This window comes from Sebastes umbrosus, chromosome 12 (genome assembly GCF_015220745.1).
Source record: "Sebastes umbrosus isolate fSebUmb1 chromosome 12, fSebUmb1.pri, whole genome shotgun sequence".
In the NCBI taxonomy this organism is placed as follows: Eukaryota; Metazoa; Chordata; class Actinopteri; order Perciformes; family Sebastidae; genus Sebastes; species Sebastes umbrosus.
In genome coordinates, this window is record NC_051280.1 from 24,329,656 (window position 1) to 24,341,612 (window position 11,957).

The window sequence follows — 11,957 nt, forward strand, 5'->3', positions numbered from 1 at the left end:
TTTAAACCCTGACGATACAACGTTGTTGTCCACAGTGTGGCGCGTCCATTTAGCACCCAGTTAGGCCTGAGAAAGACAGCCATAACATTCTAAGCACCTACTTTGTATGCTTTATTCATTTTGAAGATATTTATGTAGCGTTATCTATGTGAAAAACTATTCTCTGCAGGGTCAGGGAAAAGCTAAACAGATAAAGGCTTTAGCAAATTCAAATCATATGACTTAATGCATGAAAAGAAATATGATAATCAAGCCTAAAAAACTTGGCAAGGCTGCCAAATAAGCCTTACGAGAAGAACAATACAATATTTGTCTTTGTCATATTACTCTGACGTGACAAAGACAAATACAGTCACTACAATTTGTAGTCCTCGACTGCCAAAGACTACATTTCAGTATCTTGGTGTGAGGCGTTCAGGGCCACAAATGAATGCCCCGCCCTTAATTTGCTTGATTGGCAACACCTGCTGTGGTCAGGTGTTTTGATTAGTTGTAATTAGGACCAGACCTCAGTCTTAAAAACTGCCTGACTAGAGGAGAGTTCAGCATTTGCAGCAAACTGCTAAGGCAATTTGCCCATGTTCAGTGCTTTTTCTGTGTTCCAATGGCGTGCCGAGAGAGAAGGGACAGTAGGATTTTACTATGTTTAGGACTTTTAGTGGTTGCTAGTTCATTTTGCCATTGCACAAGACTGACAAAGCTGAAAGCATTGGATAAATTGAGAGGAAACTTGACGCTTAGCAAAGGTCAAGCTAAAGGACGTGATCTGCGCCGTGGAAGACTCTTAATCGGGCAAACTTCTCTGCAAGGTGGTGAACTCCGAGGAACCACAAAGAACTTTCTGGATGTTGATACAGATTATCAAGCAGATATGGGTACGTAAAGATGAAATTCTTATCACAATCCTGCATGAAATACACTACAAAAGTTATTTTTGACACAGCGAGGCCTATGCATGTATTAGATTAAAGGCTTTATTAATCTCCAATGGGGAAACTCATTTGCCACCAAATCAACTCATACAGACTATAATATAGACATTGCATTTACAATACACAACAAATACATAACACAAGAAATGAATAACACCATAAAGAGCCATTTGAGAAATGATGGAGCTGAAAGATGAGAAGAGGTAATTAAAAAATCAGACCCTTCCTGGAACAAAAGACCTTATCCGCCTGTTCAACCAGTAGGCTTGTAGTTGAATGTGTGCACCTTGTTGTTAGGACAGTTAATAATGACAGTGTACCCATTTGAACTTAAACAAAGCCTTGTTTTTAATAGGTTGGGGGGATCCCAAGCAACCTCAACTACAGGGTGATGTCTTTTGGAGGCCGAATTCAAAGCCAGACAATGCGGCAGTGGATCGACTCCTTAAAATGGATCCAAAGGTTGAATGTACTGGAGACTCCATGAAGCTTCAAGTCCAAGATGCTGCTTCTACCCTAGGATCTCTGTTCTTTGTGGACAGGGGTAAGTTTAATCTCTTTTGGAGTCGTTAATTTATAGCTTTATCATTTATACTGCACACAATACTTGGTAGAATCTGCAAAGTAGTTTCATGCACTTTTTAAAAAAAAACGTTTCTGTCATTTAATTGCTCAGGAAGTCGCCTGTCTCCTCTGCCTCTGTCCAAGTTGCCACCGAGCTGTGGTTACACCATCAGGTCAACAATGAGAGATTTGGTCTTGGTTGCACCTTACGATGGCTGCTTTGTCGCTCTTGAGGTGGGATACATTTTATTCTGAATGCCCTGCACACTTGAACCGTGTACACTTGCAAAATTTTGCTTTCTACTTTTAGGAGGATTGCTACGTTCTCCCGTTGCGTTGGTGCGGGTTACCCGTGAAGATGTCATGCCCTTTGATGAAGCAGTCTTCACCCAACCCTCCGATGGTCACCTGCCACGCTCAGGGCATGGTCGTGAAAACGGGATGGACAGTATCTGTCGCTAAAATTAACGTAAATTGTAAGTTTTGGGCTTTTTTTTTCTTAATTTCTGTTTAAGATAATCAACACTGAATAAAGGCATGACATGCATTCTGTTAACAAGGTAATGAATCACAAATAATGGATACATCTATTTGGTTGTGTCAGGATACTTGTATTGTCCATCAGCACCATCAATACAGTGATGCAGCATACTATTTTCTGGGGGGGATAATAATTGTATTATCTAAATTTAGCTGTCCTAACTCTTACTATAATTGAGCATATTTTCTTTTTAGTCTTAAAGGAAACTTGACCTCTAATTCCCAAATTGCTGAAAATTTGGGTCTAAACATGGATTACTGGTAGATTTTTAATTAATGGTGTTCAAACGGCTTCTATTTATGCAGTGATAAAATGGTCTGATAGTCTTTTAATCATGTGTTCAGAGTAGCATTGGTATTACAGAAGTTGAAGTGGAAACACTTAACGCTTGGAGGCTGTTTATCTTCAGTAAGCTATGATAACATTATCCACTGGCATTTAATGTATTTTGAAAGGGAAAGAAACTTTCAGTTGTATCTAGAAGGGAGTCCACAAAGTGTATAATCTGATCTGAGATCCTCAAAAACTTTCGTAAAACTCGTGGGCCACAACATGTCCTAACCTTAAAATTCGAGGTCCACGCCTAACCTTACCAATCTCGCTACAGTTTCCCCAATTTGCTAGTTCCCTTCTGGCCACTACCAGAACTTTCTGCCCAGTGTGACTAGATGTCCGTTTACCTTTTTTGTACTTTGTAATGTATTACTTTACAGTGACTGGTAACTGGGAGCCACTGATGAAGGCTTCACCCAGATGTGGGTTCAGTGTAGTTGTACATCCCGAAGGTGTGGTCATCTCTGTTCGCTATGCACCCTGCCTGGAGAAAAAGGTACAGTACAAACTTGTTTTCGAAAATTCCCCTTTAAAAAGAAAAGAAGTTTGGTATAATCTGTTGACCTTTTGTGTTCCAGGATGGAATGTACACCCTTCAATTGGCTGGAGAGGGAGAAATTAAAATTTCCTGTCCATCACTGTCACCAGCTCAAACTGAACACACAAGGCCCACAAATGGTCCAAAACTGCAAACTGAAACCCCAAGCAAAGAGTTGTATCCCTCCACCCCTTCGCCGATAAATCCTACACAAGCTGCTGCTCCAAGACCTCCACAACCTGTTGCCCGCTGGGGCCGAGTACAGCAGCCCTTCTATCCCTTCCACTTCTACCCTCAGCCAGTGCCTGAAAAGCCAACTGCTGCTCCAAGGCCCCCACAACCTGAAGCGCCTCAGCCAGAGCCTGAAAAGCCAACTGCTGCGCCAAGGCCTCCACAGCCTGAAGCGCCTCAGCCAGAGCCTGAAAAGCCAACTGTTGCTCCAAGACCTCCACAGCCTGAAGCCCCTTGGGGCCAAGTACAGCAGCCCTTCTACCCCTTCCACTTCTACCCTCAGCCAGGGCCTGAAAAGCCAAGTGCAGCTCCAAGACCTCCACAACCTGAAGCACCTCAGCCAGAGCCCGAAAAGCCAACAGCTGCTCCAAGACCTCCACAGCGTGTTGCACCTTGGGGTCAGGTACAGCAGCCCTTCTACCCCTTCCACTTCTACCCTCAGCCAGAGCCTGAAAAGCCAGCTGCTGCTCCAAGGCCCCCACAACCTGAAGCGCCAGAGCCTGAAAAGCCGACTGCTGCTCCAAGACCTCCACAGCCTGAAGCCCCTCGGGGCCAAGTACAGCAGCCCTTCTACCCTTTCCACTTCTACCCTCAGCCAGGGCCTGAAAAGCCAAGTGCAGCTCCAAGACCTCCACAACCTGAAGCACCTCAGCCAGAGCCCGAAAAGCCAACAGCTGCTCCAAGACCTCCACAGCGTGTTGCACCTTGGGGCCAGGTACAGCAGCCCTTCTACCCCTTCCACTTCTACCCTCAGCCAGAGCCTGAAAAGCCAGCTGCTGCTCCAAGGCCCCCACAACCTGAAGCGCCAGAGCCTGAAAAGCCGACTGCTGCTCCAAGACCTCCACAGCCTGAAGTCCCTCGGGGCCAAGTACAGCAGCCCTTCTACCCTTTCCACTTCTACCCTCAGCCAGAGCCTGAAAAGCCAGCTGCTGCCCCAAGGCCTCCACAACCTGAAGCACCTCAGCCAGAGCCTGAAAAGCCAACTGCTGCTCCAAGACCTCCACAGCCTGTTGCTCCTTGGGGCCAAGTACAGCAGCCCTTCTACCCCTTCCACCTCTACCCTCATCCATTGCCTGAAAATCCAACTGCTGCTCCAAGACCTCCACAGCCTGAAGTGCCTCAGCCACAGCCTGAAAAGCCAACTGCTGCTCCAAGACCTCCACAGCCTGAAGTGCCTCAGCCAGAGCCTGAAAAGCCACCTGCTGCTCCAAGACCTCCACAGCCTGTTGCTCCACCTGTGTACTGCCCTCAGATTTGCCCATCTGGATTTTCTAATTGCTGTCCACAAATTGCTTTTCATCAACATCTCCATCAAATTATTCCTGCTGGATTTGCTAGTCAAGATGCACCTTCAGTCAATCCAGGACTGCCATTCCTCCCTTCATTTGCATATTCTGGGTTTGGCAATGGCTTGGGTTCTGCTCCCCTTCCACAAAGGCCAACTGAAGCAATGATGACACAACCTACCACAACTTCCACCTCTGCACCCATTTCTTCTCAGTCCCTTCCATCAGGAAATAAGTGGCCACATCTTCAGCCACCAGATGGCATCCCTGCTGCACTACTCTATAATCCCAGCAAGCCTGCAAATCCTGAACAACCAACCTACCCTTATTTTGTACCAAATTCACCATATTCTAATTGGCCATATCTACCACAAAATGAAGAGCTGCAAATTTTACCCCAAAGCCATGCTTCAGGCAATGAACCAGTAAATCCAGTGCTGCAATATGAGCCATATAATGTACAGCCCCAAAAGCACCAGAACATCCAATTCTCAGCTGGGGACATGAACAATCCATATGGGCCTAATTTTGTGTCTCATATCAGCCAATATCTACAACAGCAGCATATAGCAAAGCTGCAAAGTACACCTACAGTCAACCTACAACCATCTAACAACAAAGCCAGTGAATCTGAAAGGCAGATGCAACCTGAAGTCCAAAGTGAACTTGATCGTCTTGTGATCCCTTACTATATGCTTCAAGATGCCCAAGTACAACTTTATGACAACTCGATGGCCCCTAACAATGCCTCACAACCACAGCAATTTGTGAGTGGCCCAAAGAAATCCACTAAACCTGATCAGACTGTGCAGTCCTATTCTGAACCAAACAGTTATGTGCTGCTACAGCATGGCCCACCAGGTAGGGAACCCAACAGTTTTGAGGAATCACCGCTGCCTTTCAGAGATCTGGTTCGTGATGGTAACTTCTTTGCACAAAATCTTGCAAGGCATCACAGTAGTAAATCCCAACATCCTCAGAATTTAAATCCCCCACAGGAAAAACCCCAACACCCCAAATGGCTGGGGAGAGGAATGTCCTATCCCTTACCTGATGTCAACTACATGCCAAGGCCTGGTGATGAAATCAGAAGGTTAACCAATGGTTGACCTTCTGATTCATCTCATGGATGGCCCTCATTTCGTGCCTTTGCCCCAGAACCCCTCTGTCAGTGATTCATTCATTTTAAACCCTAAATTTATTCAGACTTCTGGAGGCCTACAACACCTTTAGGCTCTGGCCAAAGGATTCAACCTCATGTTCCAGGAAATGCATTTCAACGAAGGAGCTGACCACCAAGCAAATGGTATGTTAAGTCAATTTTTTTTTTTTTCCTTCAAAATCTTTTTTTCTCTTGGACTAATATGTGTGTCTCTTGCAGGACTCAACCAACCCATTCAGAGAGAAGGTGGAAATCAAAAGCAGGAATGAGCTGCCTTCATTATGAATAAACAATTGAAACAAATACCTAAGCTTTTTTTCTTTTTTTAAATATGCTTATAGGGATTTGTCAGATGGTTGTTTTGTAAAAGTGAGTGGGGAAACAAACTCTGAAAGCAGAATGTTATAGAAGTCGGTTTCAAAGTTGACAGCTTACCCTTGGTACTTGTTGGCTTATGCTATTTAGAATCAAACAGTGCATTGCCCCTGTTGAACTTGTCTTGCTTATTTTGCCTTGCCATGAACTACCACTTCCTGAACATTGACCCATTCTTGTAAATACACTTACTAGAATTTCACCAACAGTGGCCTCACTAAGTCCAACCTTAAAATCTTTGTGCTTGCTCCTAAAAATAACTGATTTATTTCAAATATCCATTTGGTTAAACATTCCCTGATTTTAAAAAAGCCTTTGCCTTTTGAACAAGAATATCCTAAACTTTAATCTGCATGAGATTAGTGAGTACTGGATTTAAATGTTGAAAATGAATGCACATAACCTGTAAACTGCCCAACTCAAACTGCCAGACCTTTGGATGTTAAAAACATTTGAGTAATGTTAATTGTTAACTGGGACAAACACTTTTTTTTGCTGTTTTTTTGTTGTATTAGGGGAAATGTATTTGAAAATGTCAATGGGTTCACAGGGATGGAAATGCCAATGGGTTCACAGGGATGTTATTGGCACAAGTCAATACAATTGGCAAACAGCACTTTGTTTTGCAGTCACCCTGAAAGATGTGGCATGAATGATTACATGCATTTTGGTACCAGTTCATTTATTCAAAGTTCTGTGTAGAGAGCTTATCAGTGTGTCCTCATCAAACCTTTAAAAAGGCCTTGGGTGACTTTATCCTTCATTGACTGCTACTAAATATACTGAACTAGAAGTTTTTCCAATACATCTCTAAGGATGCATGATGACCAAAAAATAAGAACAAAAAAAGCTTTGACTTGAGAGATTTATTCAGCATGAAATACAAATCTTCATCATCCATTTTACAGATATTTCAAGAATTGTTTTGCAATGCACAATGCTTGTGTATGTGATTTGACAAAGTCAAATAACGGATTTTTCTGTATTTGTAAGGATGTGTATTGGTGTTACATCTACCTACAGGACATCAGTTATCAATTAAAGTCATAAATTACTCTAGTGCCAGTGTCACTGAAGGAACCAAGTATAGAGAGTCTGTGGGACCTGAACACTTAAAAGAATCTTTTCCTTCCTGGGCACACTGGTGTAAGAACAATGATGGGGTCTGTTTGAGTCGCAGCGTCAGATACATCTCTCTTAAAATTAATATGCGGGACCTCCTTACTGGATGAATCTGAATCTGAATCTGAGGCTGATCCACTGTCAGCAGCTGGAGCTGGATCGGCTGGAGCTGGATCAGCTGGAGCTGGATCGGCAGTAGCTGGAGCTGGATCGGCTGCAGCTGGAGTAGGATTAGCAGCAGCTAGAGAAGGATCAGCCACTGAAGGTGTTATGAGTACAACTTCATTTGACTCTCCTGATTCAGACAGATGGCCGCTTAGCTCAGGGTTATGGAGAGTAGTCAGCTGGTGGAACCTCAGACCATGCTTGGGTGACATGCTACCTGTTTGTACATGGACCACTGGTGGCACAACAGGAGCTGCATCTGCAGTGCTGTTGGCATCTACAACAGGCACCTGAAAAAGTGTATACATCAACAGAGGCTTAGGAAAAATCATCAGTATAAAAGTTGATCTGTGACTTATTTTTGGCCATCAAAAAATTATTTGGAGAAGTTAAATACAGTATTTTACCAGATTTAAAAACATCCTGCAGTCCACTGTGTGGGCAGTGCTCACACCTTTGGCAGTACAAATACCACGTGCCTGGTGGAGAAAAGAAAAACATGATTTTTATCACAATTATGTTTATTTTTTTGCTGTTTAAGGGGAGCTTTGGTGTCCAAATTTATCACTTTCCTATCTCCTTTAATTAGCTTATAAGCAGGGCTAAAAAAAAAAAAGTGTACATAATAAATTATTCCAATAATAATTTAGAGAGCATCTACTAAAAAACTAAACTGATGCTTTGTGTACTTACAGCCATGGCGTCATCCAGGGGTACACAGACATCATTAGTGCAATTAGCCTCAACTACAACATATTCCGCAGAATAGAATGGCCCACCAGATACAATCTGAAACAAGGTATTGAGAAGTATTGATGTACTTATAGACACATTAACATGTAGGTACTTTAAATCTTATGGGGAAAAAACTGAACTTAACAGAATATGTTTGGGCCCACCTGTGATGTCATCCTTCCAACCTCCATAACAGTATACGTTGCGTCGTCCACAGATTGGTTGTTGAAGGTTGCCAGAGAGGCTTGGACAAAGTCCAGTGCGTTGGTGTTATTTAGGGGAAGAAGGGAAGGACAGCCCATGCACAGGTCCTCTGTTGATTCTATATGTCATCAAAGAAAGACGCATACAGGTTTTTGTGCGTAGGGTGACACTTTGTGTGGCTGAATATATGTGGGTGTCATACGGTGTGAGAGTGTGATTAGAAAGGTGTACCTTCTGTTTTACACTTGAATGCTGTGACAGTCAGAACTCCGCCAACCCTCTTCAACACCACATCACAGTCTCCTTCTACTGCCTGATTGGAGACAAAGAATCAGTCCAAATAGTACAGAACAGTCAATCTGGACATTTTCTATTCTCATTATTTTATATCATATTATTAAACTATCAGTGTCTTGATATTTGGTTGAATTCATGTAGCTCGAGTATGGGAGCTTCTCTGTAGTAATGGTATGCAGTCTCACCGTCAATACTTTCGGCCTGACTGTGCAGTTGGCAAGAGGTGTGGGATCCAACACATGACAGTCTGTCTCCAGCAGGTCAACTTCCAGGACAAATGTGTCGACTCCATTAGGCTAAGGACAGATAAAAGGAACCATTATTATTTATTATTTTTAAAATCTACTGCATCAGACAGTCATTTGACAGGACTCTGCTATGTGTTGTATGATAACCACATAGACAGAAGCCCTTAAAGTGAAATGTTCTGGTGTCATATTTGCATGGATGAACAACATTGGAAAATTATAATGAAAAATAGTCGAAATGTTGATTTTTAATCTTTTCTGACATGTTTGAGCAAGTGTTTGCATGCAGAGGCATCACACACCAACTGTTTAGGAATGCACTACATGGCTTGTGTCTTAATTGGGGTGCTGACATAAAATAACACAATGGAAGGAAAGAAAGGAAATATGTACAATTTAAGATATGCAATGATTAAGGGAAGTAAAGACGTATCCTCACCAATGTACTACTCTATATAACATGTACTACTTTATCTAAATTATGCAGTTTTTACCACATTTTTTAAGCTTGGCATATTTTTATGGGATTTGATTTCCCTATTTTCATTATTCAGGGTTGTGTCTACATCATGTTCAAACAAGTTACACATTACAGTTCACAGTTTGATCTTTCAAATTATGTGATCCTGTGTGATGAGTATTCTGCATCCCATGTTCCTGACTCAAAGTTGAACAACAGGAGAAGAGAAGGAGTAACTATCTGTATAAAAGTTTTTTGTCTGTAACCACACAAACTCTACACCTGCTGACTTACTTCAGTATAGATCTTGATGTCTTCGATCCTGTTCAGTGCATACTTGTAGCCATGAGTGTGCTGGGCATTGAGGTAATCCTGAGCCACCAGGGCAGCCTCTTCTCCCTCAGCGGAGTCGCACAGTGGTCGTACCACATTGATCTGAGCCCAGACCCCCGCCAGTAGTCCCAGAACCACAGTGATGCCCAGAGAATTCATTTCTGTGAGAAATCAAGCAATCAAGCAATCAAGAAGTATCAGAGCAGTCAAGCAGATAAGAGTGAGAAGGAGAGGCCGAGTTCATGCAGCCTGCGCTGTATATATCCTGTACTTTAAACAGGAAAACAGCCAAGTCAAACACCACGATCATCCCTCCTGACTCCTGCGTCACATGTGAGTCGTACGCTGTTTTAGGATTGCTGCCAAAACAAATGTAAGCTGACAAAGTCTGGCGTGGGATGAGCCTAAATCAGTCATGGTTCCCTATTGCGAGACATCTAGAAACATCCCACACTATCTGTGATTTACAGTTTATGAACAGGCCAAAATCTGACACAAATGTTTCCTGAATTAAATATCATACGAACTTTGTGAATAGCTTCATGTTCAAACACACATTTGGGTAACCAGCAGGGGCTCAGTGACTGGCTCAACGACACATGAGCAAAGAGGATATTTACCAACAGGTGGGGCATAGCCTAGTTCAAGGACAGGGACACTAATGCCACCCATTATTTGCTCTGTATTTGACCATTTGCACATTACACTAGTGTCTCTCCAGGTCATGACTGTACTGATGAAAGAATTACTAGTAAAAAAGATCCACTTTTTATTTTTTTTGTCTTTGGTTTGGGTTACTTTTCTTTTTTTCCACGCTATTTGAGATGACAATGTTTCCAATCCGTCCAGAAGTGCATGTTTAACTGATTTCTTTGGCAGGTATCCCGACATATTCTGATTATTAGTGCTGTGTGGTTTAGGGACATGGCTGCCACCCACTATTTGCTCTGTATTGGACCGTTTGCAAAATACACTATAGTGTCTCTCCAGGTCATGGCTGTACTGATGAAAGAATTACTAGTACGTTGCACGTTTAACTCATTTCACTGGCAGGTATTCCCACATATTCTGATTATTAGTGCTGTGTGGTTTAGCAGACATTTAAAAAAAAATGGTAAGTAAATGGTCTTCCACCAAGGCTCAAGAAGGCCTTAATTACCAGTTCACATGAAAGCCCAAATGACAGTTGTTATAAATAAACACAAGCTGTTTTCTCTGCTTGCTACATAGACTTAAAACTCAACAGATGCCTATAGGTTTTGACTACTGGTAAGAAAACACTAGTTCAAATAAAATGGAAAGAAAGAACAAATAATACATTTTAGGAGTAGATTTTTATAAGTACGAAATAATTTGACTTGAATCAGAATCAGAATCTTGTTTATTGCCAGGTGTATGAGGTATACACTAGGAATTTGCTTTAGTTTTGTTGGTGCAAATAAGCAGTAAAAAACAACAATAGAATAGATGAAAACGTTAGAATAAAATAAGAATAAAAAATGTAATATATACAATATACAATATAAGCTATAAACTAAAAATAAACATAATATAAACAGATAGTGCTTGGTTGACATTGCTTTTTTATTTTCTTTATTTATTTATTTTTACGTAAAGCTTTTTAAAAAAAATGTTTTATTGTAAAACAAAAGACAATACATTAACACAACAACAAGAGGACGACAAGAAAAGTGAATACAGGCCAGTTAACACATTTCTGCCATAGGATGAGAGAACCAAATGGGGTGGATACATAGAGAAAGGAGAAGTTAATATAATTTTTTTTTAAGTATATACAGTATATACAGTATATATATGTATATATATACATATATATATACATACATATACATATACATATACATATACATATACATATACATATACATATACATATACATATATATATACATACAGCATATACATAAATAAATACACAAATTAACAAAAAAAATAGTAAGTAGTTAAAGGGACTATTTGTAACTTTTTAAGCGTATAAATGTAGCGGGTCGCCACACATGCGCGTTCGCATATGTGCCCTTGCGTGTGGCTGGAGCCTCGTCTCCGCTGCCTGCTCTCCTTCTCTCAGAATGCGCGCGCGTCCTCGCTGTCTCGCTCCACCTCTAGACGTGAACGCGCGCTCACTCCTCACTGCAGAAGAGTTAGTTTAGCTCTGAGAGTATCTAGTGAATGTTCAGGGGACGTTTGTGCAGAAATAAATGCTGCAGCTCCTCCAGACCAACAGAGGTTTCCCGTGTCTTGTGAAGTGACGGAGCTCTTCAGAGAGTTACGTTGTCTTCTCGTTACCGACCGAGTGCCGGTGTCTCCTCTGCTCTCTCCGGCTGCGGGCGGAGAGAGCAGGGAGACACGCTGCAGAGCCTCGCTGCTTCAGCCTGCACTTAGGCAGGAAAAGCCAACACTAAGATCAGAT

At 42.0% G+C, this 11,957-nt stretch overlaps 2 protein-coding genes across 3 annotated transcripts; one reads left to right on the top strand and one right to left on the bottom strand.

The window, feature by feature from the left end:
* Positions 1–1,382: 1,382 nt before the first annotated feature.
* Positions 1,383–4,627, top strand: LOC119499192. Its single transcript, XM_037788440.1, has 5 exons — positions 1,383–1,476; positions 1,807–1,944; positions 2,751–2,866; positions 2,949–2,956; positions 3,117–4,627. Exons 1-5 carry the CDS (start codon positions 1,383–1,385, stop codon positions 4,591–4,593), a joined length of 1,833 nt encoding a protein of 610 aa, XP_037644368.1. The 3' UTR covers positions 4,594–4,627.
* Positions 4,628–6,813: 2,186 nt separating this feature from the next.
* LOC119499152 (alpha-2-HS-glycoprotein-like) lies at positions 6,814–9,772 on the bottom strand. Of its 2 annotated transcripts, XM_037788389.1 has the most exons (8): positions 9,488–9,772; positions 8,671–8,781; positions 8,420–8,501; positions 8,149–8,306; positions 7,943–8,038; positions 7,657–7,728; positions 7,279–7,539; positions 6,814–7,248 (listed from the first exon to the last, which is right to left on the bottom strand). In XM_037788389.1, exons 1-8 carry the CDS (start codon positions 9,683–9,685, stop codon positions 7,075–7,077), a joined length of 1,152 nt encoding a protein of 383 aa, XP_037644317.1. In that variant the 5' UTR covers positions 9,686–9,772; the 3' UTR covers positions 6,814–7,074. The 2 variants fall into 2 exon arrangements, with proteins under 2 accessions (XP_037644317.1, XP_037644315.1); XM_037788387.1 differs by having other exon boundaries at positions 6,814–7,539.
* Positions 9,773–11,957: the final 2,185 nt, after the last annotated feature.